The sequence below is a fragment of the Myiozetetes cayanensis genome, unplaced genomic scaffold (genome assembly GCF_022539395.1).
Source record: "Myiozetetes cayanensis isolate MyiCay16 unplaced genomic scaffold, myiCay2020 scf31, whole genome shotgun sequence".
NCBI lineage: Eukaryota > Metazoa > Chordata > Aves > Passeriformes > Tyrannidae > Myiozetetes > Myiozetetes cayanensis.
In genome coordinates, this window is record NW_026087533.1 from 2,576,484 (window position 1) to 2,591,528 (window position 15,045).

A 15,045-nucleotide genomic window follows, 5' to 3' on the forward strand; every position below is an offset into this window, starting at 1 on the left:
CCACAGCCCCACAATCCCAACCAGCACCTCCTCAGGTGAGCTCTGGGATTCCTTTGGTGTCACATCCTTGCTGCATAAGGAGGATCATTGATGCACCCAGGACACAGCCCAGATTTTGCAGGATTGGGCTCCACAAAGGCTTCTTGTTCCAGGGAAGGGCTGGCACTGGCCCAGGGCATGGGAAGCCTCCCAGGGGTTCCTTCCCTGGGGAAGGGGCTTGGAGGAGCCTCCTGGGGTGATGGAGCTGCTGGATGTGTGGAGGGAGGCACAGAGGATGGTTGGGATGCATGGAGGGGATTCATTCATAGTGCCACCGGGTTTGGGGACAAGCAGGAATTGTCCCTGGGGCTCCAGCACATCCAGCTCAAATCCCATCTGTCCAACTGGTCTGAAAGGCAGGGAAGTTTGGCCAAGGGCCTGTCACCCCCTCCCCTGCCTGGCAGGGTGCAGGCAGGCCCACAGAGATGGTTTTGGGGGTGGCACAGCACAGCACCCATCACGCATGGCCTGGGACAAACCCTGCACGGAGGGGACAAAGGAGGGACAAAGGGAAGCAGGGAGGAAGGAAGGGCAGATGGACAGACAGCACTGCTCCATGCAGTGACAACCCATCAGGACCAAGCTCTGCCCCATTCCTGGAGTGCAAATCCTATCCCTGATCCCTCGCCAAGCATCTCCTTCCACCCTGAGCGGCAGCAGGGTGAGTTCCACCCGAGTCCCAGCCCTTCCCCTGCCCTGTCTCCCCGCTGCCATCAGCCCCGAGCGTCTTGCAGGAGCAATTGAGTTAAAATGAAGTAATCACTCTTCAAGTATAGTCATTTGCAGGAAAAATATAGGCCCTGCTGTGATTGCAAATGGTCTCCGCTGGAACTGTCCCTCCCACTCGAGGGAGAAATGTTTTCAGCTCGAGGTGCTCGGTGACAGCAGCCGCCAGCGCAGCTCGGCCACATCACGTCTCGTGGCTTCTCCCAGGCTGGGGGTAAAAAGCTGGGATTTGGGGCTTTTAATCTCTTAGGAGTGCACAGTACTTCGGGGAGGATTTTCTTCTTTTTTTTTCTCTCAAATAGCTCTGTAAACCCCTCTGATCGAGGGAGAGGGGCTGCCCTGAGCCTCTGTCCTGGTACCTGCAGGGTGGAGCTGCGACGCCCACCGGCCTTCCCAAAAACCAGCTGGAGCATCTCCACACTGACCAGGGCTTTCCATGCCAAAACTCTTTAAATTTTAATTTCTTTCAGAATATCACCTTTACTGCCAGCACAATCATTCCCCAGTTTTCCCCATTAAACCCACAGGATGCAGAGCTCTCACCCCCTCCCCGGCTCACTCCTGGCAGTGCCTTCCCTGCAGCAAACAGCTCAGAGACACAACTCCTGCACTAAATTTTAAGCCATTTCACCCTCAAATTTTCCCCTCCTGCCTTTATTCCTCCTTTCCCCTTTCCTCCAGCCTCTCTCCCTCTTCTCCTCACATCCCCCTTCAGCTTTTCCTCTGCCTCCACCGATTACACCCCCCACACCCACTTCTTCCCCTCGAACGAGTCTCTGCTATTTTCTCAAATCACCTGCCTTTTGCTAATGCCAAAAACCCTTTTTTCCTTTTCTTAACAGACAAAATAGATTATCTCATCCTGCTGTTCCTCTCTTCCCCGTCTGTCCAGCCCCCGAGTGGTGCCGTGGCCGGATGTAATGGGGCTATTAGATGAGTTATCACAGCCTGAAAGGATGAAATAACTTCTGTGCCTCCATCCACAGAAAACTCCCTGTTCAATGCAAGGAACGAACGAGGAGCTCCCAGAGGAAATAGCCAGGAAAAGGTTGGAAGATGTTAGGAGGTGTTTTAGAGGATAGTTATTTAAGACCTGACCCTTCGCCAACCCGCCTCTGGGTTTGGGCTCCAGAGGGCACTGGGGGTTTCTCCGTGGGGAATTGGGAAGCCCAAGGATCAGTGCCAACACCCAGAGCTAAATCCTCGCCCGGGTGCTGCTCCAACAGCGTTTTTTTTGAGTGCTCAGTGGCACAGCCTCACGAGATGCCCCTCGTCTGGGCCACAAGCGCCCAGCAAACTGCTGGTTTTTCACCCCAGGCACTAATTCCAAGGAGAAATGTTGCTTTTAGTCTCAAAAGGAGCTTTCTCAAGCTGCCCCTGCATTTCCCAGGAGCTGCAGGTGAAACATCCAGCAACCAACCAACCGAAAAAAACTAAACAAACACAAACCAAACCAAATAAACCAGAATAAAGGAATTAAACCCAACCAGATCTTCACCAAAACTCTCTTTGCCACCTCCTCTGGTGTTGCCTCAGAGAAGGTAGGATTTTTTTGAGGGAGGAGGCAAATCATCCAAGGTTTTTTGGGTCTCTGGTCATATCCAACATCACAAATGTCATTTATTTTCAGACCTGAGGTTTGGCTGTTGCTCAGATTTCTCATGATCCTGTCTCGGTGCTGACAGGCTGGTGTTGAAATTGCCATTCCCATTCCCAAAATTGGATACAGATGAAGATTTCTCCCAGGAAAAAAGGTGCCAGGAAACAAAGCTCTTGCTGCCCACGGAATGCCCAGGCTGGCCCACCAAATCCATAAATCCATCTGAAACCCAAAGCTTACAGGAGGAGAGGGCTGTCATTGGTTTTCAGAGCACAGAGCACAGAGCTGGGTGTGCTCCATCTAAAATCCAACTGCAAGCAAAGCAGGGAATGACATTGCACCTAGCATTTATTTATTTATTATTATTATTATTATTATTATTATTTTGCTTTTACATCTTGTTTGGGTTTATCCTCTTCAGTTTTCTATATGGGGGAAGTGTCAGCTCTCCTCCCTCTCGTTTGTCCTGCTCTGAGCATCAGCAGCTCTGGTTTGGTGCTTTTCCAACCCCCTCTGGAGAAAGGACACGCTCGGCAGTTTGTGACAAAAAGGACTCATCGGGCATTTAATGGGAACAAACAAAACCAACTGGCTTTGGAACCAGCAGAAGCCACTGATCCACCAGTTCTTTTCCCAGATAAGATGGTTCAGGCTCACAGTTTCCAGAAGCAACGTTTTGGGTCTGCAGCCAACAGGAGGAAAAAAGGAAAGTTAAAACACAGTTTAAAAAGGATAAAAGAAAGTGAGTTGATGCTTTTCTTCACCTGAGCAGCTTTTCAAGCTGGTTCAAGAGATCTGCCTGCCAAGTCACACACAGGGTGATGATTTTGGGGGCCATCAGGGCAATATGGGGCTCAAAAGCAGCATCTCCCCACTCCAGCTGTGCTCCCCCCCACTCACCCACCCAGTTGGATGATTCCCTTTGGACACACACCTCAATCCTGCATCAACCCCAGACAATGACCCCAGGCCCAGCTTCTCCACTGTCCCAAGCTGGAAAGATGCCTGAACAGGATGATTTTTGCATGAATCCCCCGAGAATCCAGAGATGCACAAACTCCACCACACAACCCGAGGACTGGAGGCACAGGAAAAAGCAGTGCTGGGAAAAGCAAGGAGCAAGCAAGGACGACGTCCCAGCACAGCTGGATCCTCTCAGCATCTCCCTCTCCTTCCTTATTTACGGCTGGAGCTGAATCCTCCTTGTTCATCTCCTTGGCAGAGGATCAGAACTCATCAATTCTCCATTCGCCCGCCGAGCGTCGTGTTTCTTTCCATACATTTTTTTTTTTAATTATCTGACAATGAAACAATTTAAAGAGGGATTAAAAAAACCAAAAACCAAAAAAAAAAAAAAAACCAACCAAAAAAAGCAACAACAGAGAGGCAAGAAACAGCCATCAGTGTGCTTAGAAAATGAAATAAAATCTCCTTGGGCATCCCATCCCATCCCTCGCCACCACACAGAGCTGGGAGCATCGGGCCCAAGCTTTAAGGTGAAGGATTCAAGAGTTTATGGGATTGTCCAGCCCCATCAGAGGTGTTAAATGAGGGATTCAGGGATAAGCCAAGGATTATGTAAAGCAGGTCTTTAAGGACAATGTGTTTTTCATTCAGAGGTTCAGGCATGGCTAATAAAAGGGGAGCCACCTCAGAGCGAGGGGGCTCTGCCAGCACTGCTGGGTTTGGGGTGAGTGGGGCTCCAAAGGGGAAAATAACAGCCCTAAGCCTTGTAAAAACTCACCACTGGACACAGGAGGAGGAGGATGGTGGCTGCAGTGACCAGGAAGAAGAGGGAGAAGGGGGCAGTGCAGCCCTTCCACAGGGTGATCCTGAGCATCCCCTTCTCTGCCTGGAAAAGGGAATTATTTTGCAGATTGTTTTACCTGTTGGTGCAGCCCAGCCCTGGGATCCCAGCCCAGCATCCTGACCCGATGTCCAGGAGATCCAGCAGGGCTTGGACCACCTCTGGCTGTCGTGGGACAGCCACTGAGATGGAACACCAAAATCCCCCAAAAACCCCTTCTCAGTGATCTCTCCAGCCTCAGCTTCCCTAATTATTCCTAAGCTAAGCAGACACACCTTCAGTTTCTCCACCAAAATGGGAAAAGGCCAATAGATTACTACTATTCCCTTTAATTAAAAGGTGTGTCAATTTTATAAGCAGTTAATTAATAATTCCACATTAACTTGATTGAGTGCTGGGAGAGCTGCAGGCAGCACAGCCCCCACTGTGCTCCTGGGGTCGGGCTCAGCCTGCTGGGCTCAACCCCTCCTCCTAAAGCAGGGGAGAAAATCTCTGTCCTCAACAGGTTTTAGGGATAAAATCACAGCAAGTGTCACCCTGGTGTCACCCAGGTGCTTGTTCCCACCCTGCTCTGCACAGACTTCATGGCAGCACTTCTGCTTTCAGGCCATGACCGAGTATGAGCAGCTCCAATTAATCAGTGGCTGCATAAATCATGATAATATGATAAATTACAGCTCATTAACAATAGCAGGGGGAGCACAGAGCATCACTCCTTCCCCTGGCCAGATCCAGGTGCTGAGGAACCATCTCCTCTCCCTCCTCTCCCCACCCACTCCCAAGCCCTGGACTGCAAAGTGGATTTCCGTGCATCTCTCCCACAAAAAAAAAAAGTGCAATTCCAGGATATGAAGTAGTCATTAATCACCCGGAAATTGTGCTTGTTGCAGGAGAAACATTAACAAAATAATCATAAATCGCCTGCCAGCCCCCATTTGGGGGGGGGCACACGTTTGTAAGGGGTTGGAGAGGCCTCTCGTTTGGCTGCTCTAATTAGTGATTAACCCTTTGCCACGCCGTGCAGAGGGCAGGCACCACCAACCTCCTCTGCTGAGCCCAAACCACTGGTGAAGCCACCCCAGCATAGAAGATCTGAGGCATTCTGGGCGTCCTTGGAAAGCTGCAGGTTTGAAGGTTATTAAAATCCTATTGTTTTATTGTTCTGATCAGATTAAAACGCTGATTAAAAGCATCCAGCCGTGCTGGAGGCAGCAAACCCCACTCAGCCTCCCGAGGCCCATTCCTGCCTGGGGGTAAAGGTGCTGCCAGGATGTGGATGTGCTCAGGATCCCACTAAACTGTGGGAGGAGTCTACTTTTAGTGCTCTGGAGTGGGGACAGAACTGATCCCTCAAACTGCAGATGCCAAAGTCTGGGAGGTGCAGGATGTGACCACCTCCCTTTGGAGCTCCCAACCCACCAGGGGATGGTGTTAAGGAAGGAATCTGCTAATTCCACAGGCTGTGCTGAGCAAACCAGGATTTATGGACTGCTCCCATCACCCAGAGAAGTCCAATCTCACACGAGGAATCATTTTTAAGCCTTGCTGTTTGTTCTGCTGTGACAGGTCGATGGGGAAGGCAGGAGGCTCCGCTTCCTTTTTCCCCTCCGATCTCATGAGCTTTAATTGGAAGAATAAATGAGACCTTTCCTTCAAGATAATTATACAAAACATTGAATTAAATTACTATCAGAGATTTTTTTTTCCCTCACCACTTGTGTCAGGCATCTGTTGTTTTAAATAATCATCTGATGAATATTTCCCTGCAGCTCTCCCTGCCTGTGGTGGGTGCATCCATCCAGGACAGGATGGCTGGAAATAAAGAAAAGGGGCTTTTCTCCCTAAAACACAGAATGGTTTGGGTTGGAAAGGCCTCAAAGCTCATCCACTTCCACCCCCTGGCACGGGCAGGGACACCTTCCATTAGCCCAGGCTGCTCCAACCTGGCCTTGATTGCTCCAACTTGCAGGGATGGGATGTTGATGAAGTGCTGGGAGAGCTGGAGTTGGGCACAGCCCGCACGAGGCTCCTGGGGTCGGGCTTAACCCCTGGGGTCGGGCTTAACCTGCTGGGCTCAACTCCTCCTCCTAAACCAGGGGATGAAAATCTCTGCCCTCACTCAACAGGTTTCTAGGGCTAAAAATCACAGCAAACCGCAGCGAGTGTCACTCTGGTGCCACCCGGGCGACAGAGCTCGAAACGATGACCTTAGAGGTCTTTTCCAACCTAAATCATTCCAGGGTCCTGCAATCGCACCGGGACGCTCCTGTGCCCATCCACCGAGGCTTCTGGGTTAGCACAGGGAGCTTGGCTGCGCTGCCGCTGGCACAAGTAATGATTTTAGGAGGAGTTTCGGGACAAGCCCCGAGCTCAGCTGAGCCCCCGCCGCGCTCATCGCAGGGGTGGCCGGGCCGCCTTAAGGCGGGAGGGGGCGGGGCCGACCCGAAGGGGGCGGGGCCGACTCGGGGGGCGGGACTGCCCTGGTGGTGTCAACGGGGAGAGCCGAGCGGGGCCGGACTGAGCCGAGCGGGGCCGGACTGAGCCGAGCGGGGCCGAAGGGAGCCGAGCAGAGCCGAATGCAGCGGGTGACAGCGCGGGTGCTGCGGGGGGCGCGGAGCCCCCCAGTTCGGACCCCCAGTTCGGACCCCCAGTTCGGACCCCCAGTTCGGACCCTCCCAGTTCGGACCCCCCCAGTGCGGGCTCGATCGGCCTCGGCCGGGTCCGCCCCCCGCGGGCTGGTCTATGAGCGGCACGGGGAGCCCCCGAGCGTGGTGCAGTAAGAGGGGGCACACGGGCAGGGGGGCACTGCAGGGTGGGGAGTGGGGGACACACTGGGGGTGCAGGAGGAGCTGTGTTGGGGTGCTTTGTGATCGGGGTGCGGGAATGGGGTGGGGGTGCAGGGAGGGGCTGTATTGGGGTGCTTTGCAGGGCAGGTGCAGGAGTGGCGCGGGGGTGAATTTGGGGGGCGTTGCATTGAGGGGGGTGCAGATGCAGGGCCAAGGCTGGGGAGGGGGCTGGCAGAGGGGTGCAGGGTGGGGTGGGGGTGCAGGTGAGGTCTGGGGGTGCTGGAGAGCTGATTTGGGGGTGCAGAGTGCAAGAGGGTTTGGGGGTTGCTCACCCCAGGGCCAGGGGGTGGGGATGGGGTGCAGCTCCCTGTGGGACCCCCATGGCAGTGCCAAGGGTGCCCAGAGGCTCCTGAGCACACGGGGGGACCCTGGGGGTGCCCCCATGGTCTGGCAGGCAGATGCTGAGGGGGTCCCTCTGTCTCATTCCCACCTGCTGTAGCTCCTTCCCCATTCTTGCCTAATTTGGGGTATGATGGGGAGGTCTGAGCCCCCAGCAGTGCTGCACCCCAAATTCATCCTGGGCTGCATCCCATCCATGGGGATTCTCTTTGAGGTCCCAGTTTAGGGACCAAGCTGGTCATGAGTGTTTTTTGGGGATGGTGCTTGGTGTCATCATGAGCCAAAGAACCTTGGCAGGAGAAAATCACATTTTGGTGGCTTTTAGGCTTTTTTTTTCAAAGGGGGAGACCTCAAGGCCTTGCTGCCCTGCTTGCACCAGCTGAGGTCACCCCTCGAAGTGCCAGTGCATTATCTGGGTGCATCCAGACACCATCCACCCCCCTCTGATTTTTTGGGGAGAGACTTTTGCTTTTCCAAAATTGTGCAACAGTGCCTTTCACCACTGACATTTGCTGCCATTATCTTATTTCTTGTGCAAGGCCAGTCTTGTGCTTCCTGACTTCTCTTTTTCTCACAGATTTCTGAAAATATCCCAGTTCCTGTAAGGGTCAAACTGGGCAGGACGAGCCGTAAAACCCCCATTTGGTTGAAACTGTGGTATTTTTACACAACCTGCTGAATTTGTTAAAATTAGTGAGCGTCACTTGGCCTGGTGACACAGGGTTGTGTTGGGTGGTTGGCTTGCAGTAGCCTCCACCAAAAATCTGTCCATCTGTCTGATATAAATCCAATTTTTCAATGGGATGGGGAAGGCAGTGCTGTTCATTTAAGTGTGTGGAGGTGATACAGGCACCTTCCATCTTCAACCACAGCATGAAACACATCACCAGACTGGTCTTAATGCCCTTTTCCTTTGTGTCTCCCTGTTCAGGCTGAAGGATCTGGAGGTGCCCAAGCTGGGAGACTCCGATGTCCACGTCAAGATGTTGGCGGCTCCCATCAATCCTGCTGACATCAACATGATCCAAGGTAGTGTGTTGGATGAATACTTTGCATATCAGGTCTTTTGGGACGCTCAGAATCACGGAATATTCTGAGCTGGGAGGGACCCACAAGGACCAGGAAAGTCCAACTCCAGTGTCTTGGAAGGTTTGGAGATGGCTACTAGGATGGGGGTTTCTGGGGTATCCAAGTCCAGCTCCTGTCTTGGGAGGTTTGGAGGTGGCTTTTGGGATGGGAATGTTTGGGGTGTCAGAGTCTAACTCCAGTGTCTTGGAGGGTTTGGGAATGGCCCCTGGAATGGGAATGTCGGGAGTGTCAAAGTCCCACCCCGATGTCTCAGAGGTTTTGGAGGTGGCTCGTGGCATGGGAATGCCAGGTCTGATGGGGTCTCCAGCTCACCTCCAGCTTCCCACCAGGGACCTACGCCATCCTGTCCCCTCTGCCGGCCGTGGGAGGGAACGAAGGTGTCGGGGAGGTGCTGGAGGTCGGGAGTCGCGTGTCGGCTCTGAAACGCGGGGACTGGGTCATCCCGGCGAACGCCGGCCTGGGTGAGTGTCCCCAACACCCCCTGAGCCCTCACTCATCCCCCACCTCGTCCCTGTCTGCATCCCCCACCCACAGAGCATCTTCTCCAAGGGTTTTTGGATGCTGGAGCCTGCTGGGAGCTGCCTGAGCTTTCCCAGGGAGCAAAGCCCTGGTAGCAATCCTGTGTGAGCTCTTGGGGAGCTGCTGTGGGGATTTTGGGGGCCCTGCAGTGAAACCACAGCCCTCCAAAGCACTGTCTTTGCTGGGAATGGGGAGAGCCACCTGTCCCTCCACTTACAGCAATTACGTCTCATGGGGTAGGACTCAAAAAGGAAAAACCCTCTTTCAGGGAGTGTTGGGTGAGGGGAGCAGCAGTTGGAACCCATTTAGTGCCATATGAGCCAAATCATAATTATAATGAGCTGGATTGTTTCAGACAGTCAGGTAACTGCTGGAGTTATCTCTTACCTGTTTATGTCTTGATTTAAATTATATTTTCACCACCTGTTTTGTTTTAATGTGAGGTTTTTTTATAAAACAAGCTCAGTTCCTGCTCCCCAGCAAGTGATGCTGCTCATCCTCCACGGATCCAGGGAAGGGGCTCCCGTTCACAGAACTCTTAAAATGCAAAAACCTGCAGCACCTGCAATAGGAGCAGTGGCAATGCCATTGCTTATGCTGAACTTAAATTTAGATATAATCTTCTTTTCTGCAGCATAGACCCTTTATGAGGCTTCTGTGCCGTTATAAAGCATTGCAGCAATCTGTGTTTTTCTGGAAACAGCCACCTTTTGTCCCATCCACTTGAGGCTTCCCCAAAGGCCTAGGATAAAACATCTCACCTGGGCAAGGTCGTGGGGACACCTCACTGCAGTTTTCTCCTTAATAGTGCTCTGCTGGGAAAGTCTGGGAATTAATTTCCCAACAAATGCCTCCCGTGCTCCTCCAAAATGCCAATGGCCTGAAATTTGTTGTTTCTGGTTTCGTGTAACAGCTTGTTCTTTGCCTATTTCTTCTTAAAAGGCTTTTTTTTCCTTAATGGGAGAAGGAAAGAGATCGAGTTAAGAGCCAAATGGGATATTTTTAAACATAAAAAACCTGTAAATAGATGATAGAGGGTTTAATTGGATTTAAGTATAGAGGGAGTAAAGCTGCCTAAATTGGCTTTGAATATATGGGCTCATCCATAGGATGGAGAGTATTTCCATTATCTCTGCACAGTCCCTGTGCCTGGGGAGCCCCAGTCCCATTATCCCCCTGGGAAAGGAATAGGCTTTGCTGGGTGATAAATCTGGGGATCCATCCACTGTTTTGGCTGTACCCACGTGGGAAAATATTCCCTAATTCCCTCTCCAGGGTTTAGCAGGTGCCTGGCGTGGCGATGCTGCCACGACTGGCATTAAGCCAACGATGTGAACTGAGGTCTCATGGCCTTTCCTTTTCCTTTTCCTTTCCCTTCCCACCTTCCTGTGGCTCTGGTGCTGGAACCCAGGGACGTGGAGGACACGAGGGGTGTTCCCTGAGGAGATGCTGCTGAAGGTGCCCAGTGACATCCCCGTGCTCTGCGCGGCCACTCTGAGCGTCAACCCCTGCACGGCGTTACGGATGTTGACTGACTTTGAGACCCTGGCACCCGGTAAGCCTTCTGCCAAGCAGCAGGAGTTCTGGGGGGATTTGCCAGCCTCTTCTGCGTTGAAAACCTGGATTTATTCCCACCCAGGTGACTCTGTCATCCAGAACGCTGCCAACAGCGGCGTGGGCCAGGCCGTCATCCAGATCGCCAGAGCCTCCGGCATCAAGACCATCAACGTGGTGAGGGACAGGTGGGTCCCCTGGGCAGGAGAAGGTCTGTGGGTGTGGAGTTGGGCTGGGTGGTGGTTTGGGCACAGGTTTGGGGACAGAGGGTGCTGGAGGGTCCTGCTCCAAAGTCCTTTGAACTTTCAGAGGGGGAAGATGAGCAGAGAAAGTTAACCCTTGGTCTGGGCTGGAGGCAAGTTTGGGGGCTGGAGCTGCTCATCCTGCCCATTCCACTCATCCTGCCATCCTGCCCATCTCCTCTTTGCTCCTCCAAAGTGTCCTCCAGCCTCTGCCTCCCCAAGTGACAGAGGAAGGATCAGGGGGAATGAGAAGGTGACACTCTGCTTCCTGGCTCATCGGGCCCTCTTTTTTTCCCCTTCCTTTTTCCCTCCCCTAGACCTGATCTCCCACAGCTGGTGGAGAGGCTGATGGCCCTGGGTGCAGACCACGTCGTCACAGAGGAGATGCTGAGAAAGCCAGAGATGAAGGATATATTTAAGGTACCTCAGTGCTGATCCCACTGGAGAGAGATGGTCCAGGGCTGTCACTGCGGTTCAGCACTGGGGAAAAGTGCAGGGATGGTGGGAAGGACAAATTTCCCTCTAGATCAGGATTTAGCCCCAGAAGTTGAGGGATTTTGCTGCTTCCACAAGGGCAGGATCATAGATTTGATGTCTGATTGGACAGGGCTTGGAGCAGCCAAGTGGAAGGTGTCCCTGCCCATGGCAGGGAGGTGGAACTGGAGGGGCTTTAGGGTCCCTTCAGACCCAAACCACTCCTTGATTCTCTGATAGATTTTAACTCCACAGCTCTCAGCTGCCTCCAAGTAACTGTTGAGGTGAGGGCAGTTGTTCCCTCAAGAACTGTGGTCGCACCCTGAAAAAGGAGCCCTAAAATTTGGGATCTTTTTTCCTAAACTCTTGCAGAGCACCCCCAAGCCCCGGCTCGCCCTGAACTGCGTGGGAGGCAAAAGCACCACGGAGATGCTGCGGCACCTGCAGTAAGTTTGGCTGGGTGGTGGCTTGGGGACAGCAACCTGCACCAGAGGGTCCTGCTCCAGAGTCTGTAGAACTTTAGGAGAGGGAAGATGGGTGGAAAAGTGGTTTTGGATGACAGCAGTGATGCAAAGTTAACCCATCATCGCTGCGCCGGTGGCCGGGAGCAGCTGAGGTCCAGTTATGAAGGTCCTGGCCAGGCACAACTGGAGCTCTGAGCTTCAAATTCAGCTAATGGTGCATGGAAGCAAGAGGAGAGCCTGGAAAGCGGGGTCTGAGGGGTAGCTGGGGGAGCCCTTGGTGCGAGGACAGCCCTGGGATGCAGCGGTGGGGTTGGGGGTGGCAGAGGGGGAGGTGAGAAGGTCGAGGATGCACTTTGGGGGGTTAAATAACACAGTCTGTTCCTGCTCCAGGCCCAAAGGGACCATGGTCACCTACGGGGGGATGGCAAAGCAGCCTGTGATGGTGCCTGTGGTGAGTACTGGAGATGCTCTTCATTTCCCTCAGGGCACATCACAATGTCCCCTCAGCTCCCGTGGGAGCTCAGCTCACCCTGATCGGGACTGAGGGTGGGAGCACTAACGAGGGGGTGAGGGGCCTCACTGCCACCTCCCGCTGCTGTCAGGACGGGGGGTGACACAGGGGTGTCACTGGGTGTGTGAGGGGTCACAGGGGTGTCACTGGGTGTGTGAGGGGTCACAGGGGTGTCACTGGGTGCACATTCCCTCTCCACAGAGCGCCTTCATCTTCCGGGACGTGCGGCTGCGCGGGTTCTGGATGACCCAGTGGCGGAAGGACCACGCGCAGGGTGAGCCGGGCTGGGGAGCTGAGGGTGGGCATGGGAACAGCTCCCAAGCCACCCCACTGGCACTGTGCTCCTCATCCTCAGTGCTGCTCATCCCCAGGGCAATGAAACACCTGGCCTGGGCATGGACTGTGCCCTGTCACCATCCCAGGGGCTCGTCCCTCGTCCCACGTGCCCGAGCTGGGGGCACATCACGCCCAGGACCCTGCGTGGCTCTGAGTGGGTGTTTCCCAGGATGGTGCTGGCACAGCACAGTGAGAGCTCCCTCCTTCCCTTCCCGTGCAGACCAGGAGAGCGTGGCTGGGATGATGGACACCCTGTGCCAGCTGATCCGGAGGGGACAGCTCTCCGAGCCTGCCTGCACTGAGGTCCCGCTCCAGGACTACAGGGCAGCCCTGGAGGCCTCCATGAAGCCCTTTGTGTCCTCCAAGCAGATCCTCCTCCTCTGACCCGCAGCTCCTGGAGCCCTGTCCTGCAGGCTCCAGCACAGCCCTACTTCTTGTCCACAGACTTAGGTGGGGAAAGAAGCCTCCAGATCCACTGATTTTCTTTTTTCCTTTGTTTTTTTAACTTTTGGGTGGCCACTGAAAGCTCTCCGAGCCTCCACAGCTTTGTGTGGAAGTGCTGCTGGAAGAAAGCTGCATCTCACCTCAGCTAGGGTGAGGTTGGGAGCACAAACAGTGGCTCAGTCAGCTCAGGGTGTCCAAAGAGCAGCAGTTCCTCTTTATGTATATTTTTGGAGCTGAGGGAGCTGCACTGCTGCCTTCTGCACTGCTGTAGTTATCCCAGGTGGGATTTGGGATGGGCAGGGAAAGCCCAAATTGACTCCTTGCAGCCCCCCTACCCCCAAGCTGGGGGAGGAAGGGGCACAGACTCCCCAGAGCACCGAGGTGTTGCTGTGGCTGGAGCGACCCTGGTGCTGCTGCAGCTCCTGGAGGAGCCCTGGAATCTGCTGGATTTTGCCAAGGGCACTGTGAGTGCTGGAGCCTTTGGCCCATCCCAGCTGGTCCCTGAAGACCCCTCTGCCAGGGTGTGGGACACTGGCTGTGACACTGCAGAGGACGGACACGGTAAAATGAAATGATTTATTACTGAAAACAACCAACAGTGCGTTCCTGCTTCCTCCTGTCCTGCTGCTTTTCTAACCCTATGGCCCCTACGGCCTCTGCTCTTGCCAATCCTGCCCCTGGTGAGGTCTGGCCCCGCTGTTCCCTCCACAGGAGCAGGTGGGGCAGTGCCCTTGGGCTGCAGCGTGGCCAGGGGGTGACCCCACAGCGTCCACCCCAAACCTGGCGGGGCTGCGCCTGCGGGGCCGCTTTGGTGGGGAGGGTCTGGTGCTGCCTGGGGGGGTGTCTGCCCCTGGCTCGGGGCTGGTGCTCGTGGATGTCTGGGTGTCATCATCCTCCTCTTCCTCCTCTGCCCCTGCTGCCAGTGGAATGCCCCACCATCTTTTCCATGGGAGCTCTGCCTCCTTCCCGGCGCCCAGGGGGGACACGGCTGGGGGGGCCGCGCTTTCCCCAGCGCTCCCCACGCCCCTCCGGTGGCAGGAGGGGTCATCCCTGGTGAAATGGGGGTTGGAGTAGAACAGGAGCTGCAAGAAAAGGCAAAGGGGAGGAGTTGGTTGCCATCACTGCAAGGAGGAGGAAGAGATCCCGAGGGGGATCCCAAGGGCAAAAGGGTGTTTAAAGGACTCCCCCGGGGGCATTTTAAACATCAGGTTTCATGTGAGTGAAGCGTTGGGACAGAGTTTTGTTAGGTCACAATATCTCTTGTGTTTTGGGCATTTGGGAGCAGAGAAGTGTAGGGTCTTCAAAGGCCAAAAAAAAACCCTGGAGAAACCCAAACCCCACAAGTTTTCAGGCGCCGCAGCGTGGAATGGACGTGTTGGGAATAACACCGATGGGGAGACTGTTTGCTCCCATCCCCACCTCTGGCCTTGCCAGGGCTGGTTTTATCTGAACATGAACCTCTCCTAAAACATCCTAAGGGATCTTTGTGTGGGGGGGGGAGCTGACCTACCTTGCCCAGCTCAGCCCCGGCTGCTGCTACTGCTCTCAGCTCCTCCATGGAGGTCAGCAGGGGAGAGTCCCCTTCCACCCTGCGGAATCCATGGAACATGAGCTGGAGAAGGAAGCCTCTCATGGACTCTGTCTCGAAGATCTTCTTGGGCCCCCTCCTCCCCAGCACTTCCTTCCTGAAGAGCTTCTCTCCGATCACGATGCAGTTCCCGTCGTTGCCCCACCAGATGGACTCGAAGCTCTGGCTGCTGAGGATCTCCCAGAGCGCCCTCAGGAAGGAGTCCTCCGAGGATTTGGTGTTGACAGAGATCTTCAGGGAACAGAATTTCACCTTGGGGTCCCAGGGTTCATCGGGCCAATCCTGAAGGGCGTTTTTGTCTGCGGGAGGTCCGGGGGCAGCATCCCAGGACAGTCCCGTGTCATCTCCTGGATGAGAAGCTGGAGCCACCCACCAGGCTGGCTCCTCTGGGCTGGGAGCACAGGATGTCTCTGCTGAAGACATCTCCATTTTGACTTCTCTTTCCTCGGCTTGGCTGCCTCCAACCA

General features: G+C 54.4%; 3 protein-coding genes across 5 annotated transcripts in view; 1 reads left to right on the forward strand and 2 right to left on the reverse strand.

Moving 5' to 3' along the window:
• Positions 1–15,045, reverse strand: part of EPB41 (erythrocyte membrane protein band 4.1) — a 777,038-nt gene that overhangs the window by 578,876 nt on the left and 183,117 nt on the right. The window lies entirely within an intron of this gene.
• On the forward strand, positions 6,722–13,582 carry MECR (mitochondrial trans-2-enoyl-CoA reductase). 2 transcript variants are annotated; one of them, XM_050326213.1, is made up of 10 exons: positions 6,722–6,757; positions 8,289–8,386; positions 8,776–8,907; positions 10,377–10,520; positions 10,605–10,707; positions 11,079–11,181; positions 11,608–11,681; positions 12,090–12,150; positions 12,412–12,484; positions 12,767–13,582. In XM_050326213.1, exons 2-10 carry the CDS (start codon positions 8,341–8,343, stop codon positions 12,928–12,930), a joined length of 900 nt encoding a protein of 299 aa, XP_050182170.1. In that variant the 5' UTR covers positions 6,722–6,757; positions 8,289–8,340; the 3' UTR covers positions 12,931–13,582. The 2 variants fall into 2 exon arrangements, with proteins under 2 accessions (XP_050182170.1, XP_050182169.1); XM_050326212.1 differs by having other exon boundaries at positions 6,749–6,948.
• Positions 13,638–15,001, reverse strand: LOC126645553 (heat shock transcription factor, X-linked-like). The gene is made up of 2 exons (XM_050326092.1): positions 14,501–15,001; positions 13,638–14,072 (listed from the first exon to the last, which is right to left on the reverse strand). The coding sequence occupies exons 1-2, from the start codon at positions 14,999–15,001 to the stop codon at positions 13,638–13,640; spliced, it is 936 nt and encodes a 311-aa protein (XP_050182049.1).

Bases quoted from the DNA above. Each gene is read 5' to 3' on its own strand.
- LOC126645553 (XM_050326092.1), bottom strand. From the start codon at position 15,001: ATGTCTTCAGCAGAGACATCCTGTGCTCCCAGCCCAGAGGAGCCAGCC. The intron at 14,073-14,500 runs GTAGGTCAGCTC...CTTTTCTTGCAG, and splicing joins CCGGGGCTGAGCTGGGCAAG to CTCCTGTTCTACTCCAACCC.
- MECR (XM_050326212.1), top strand. From the start codon at position 6,749: ATGCAGCGGGTGACAGCGCGGGTGCTGCGGGGGGCGCGGAGCCCCCCA. The intron at 11,182-11,607 runs GTACCTCAGTGC...AAACTCTTGCAG, and splicing joins AGATGAAGGATATATTTAAG to AGCACCCCCAAGCCCCGGCT. The intron at 12,151-12,411 runs GTGAGTACTGGA...CCCTCTCCACAG, and splicing joins AGCCTGTGATGGTGCCTGTG to AGCGCCTTCATCTTCCGGGA.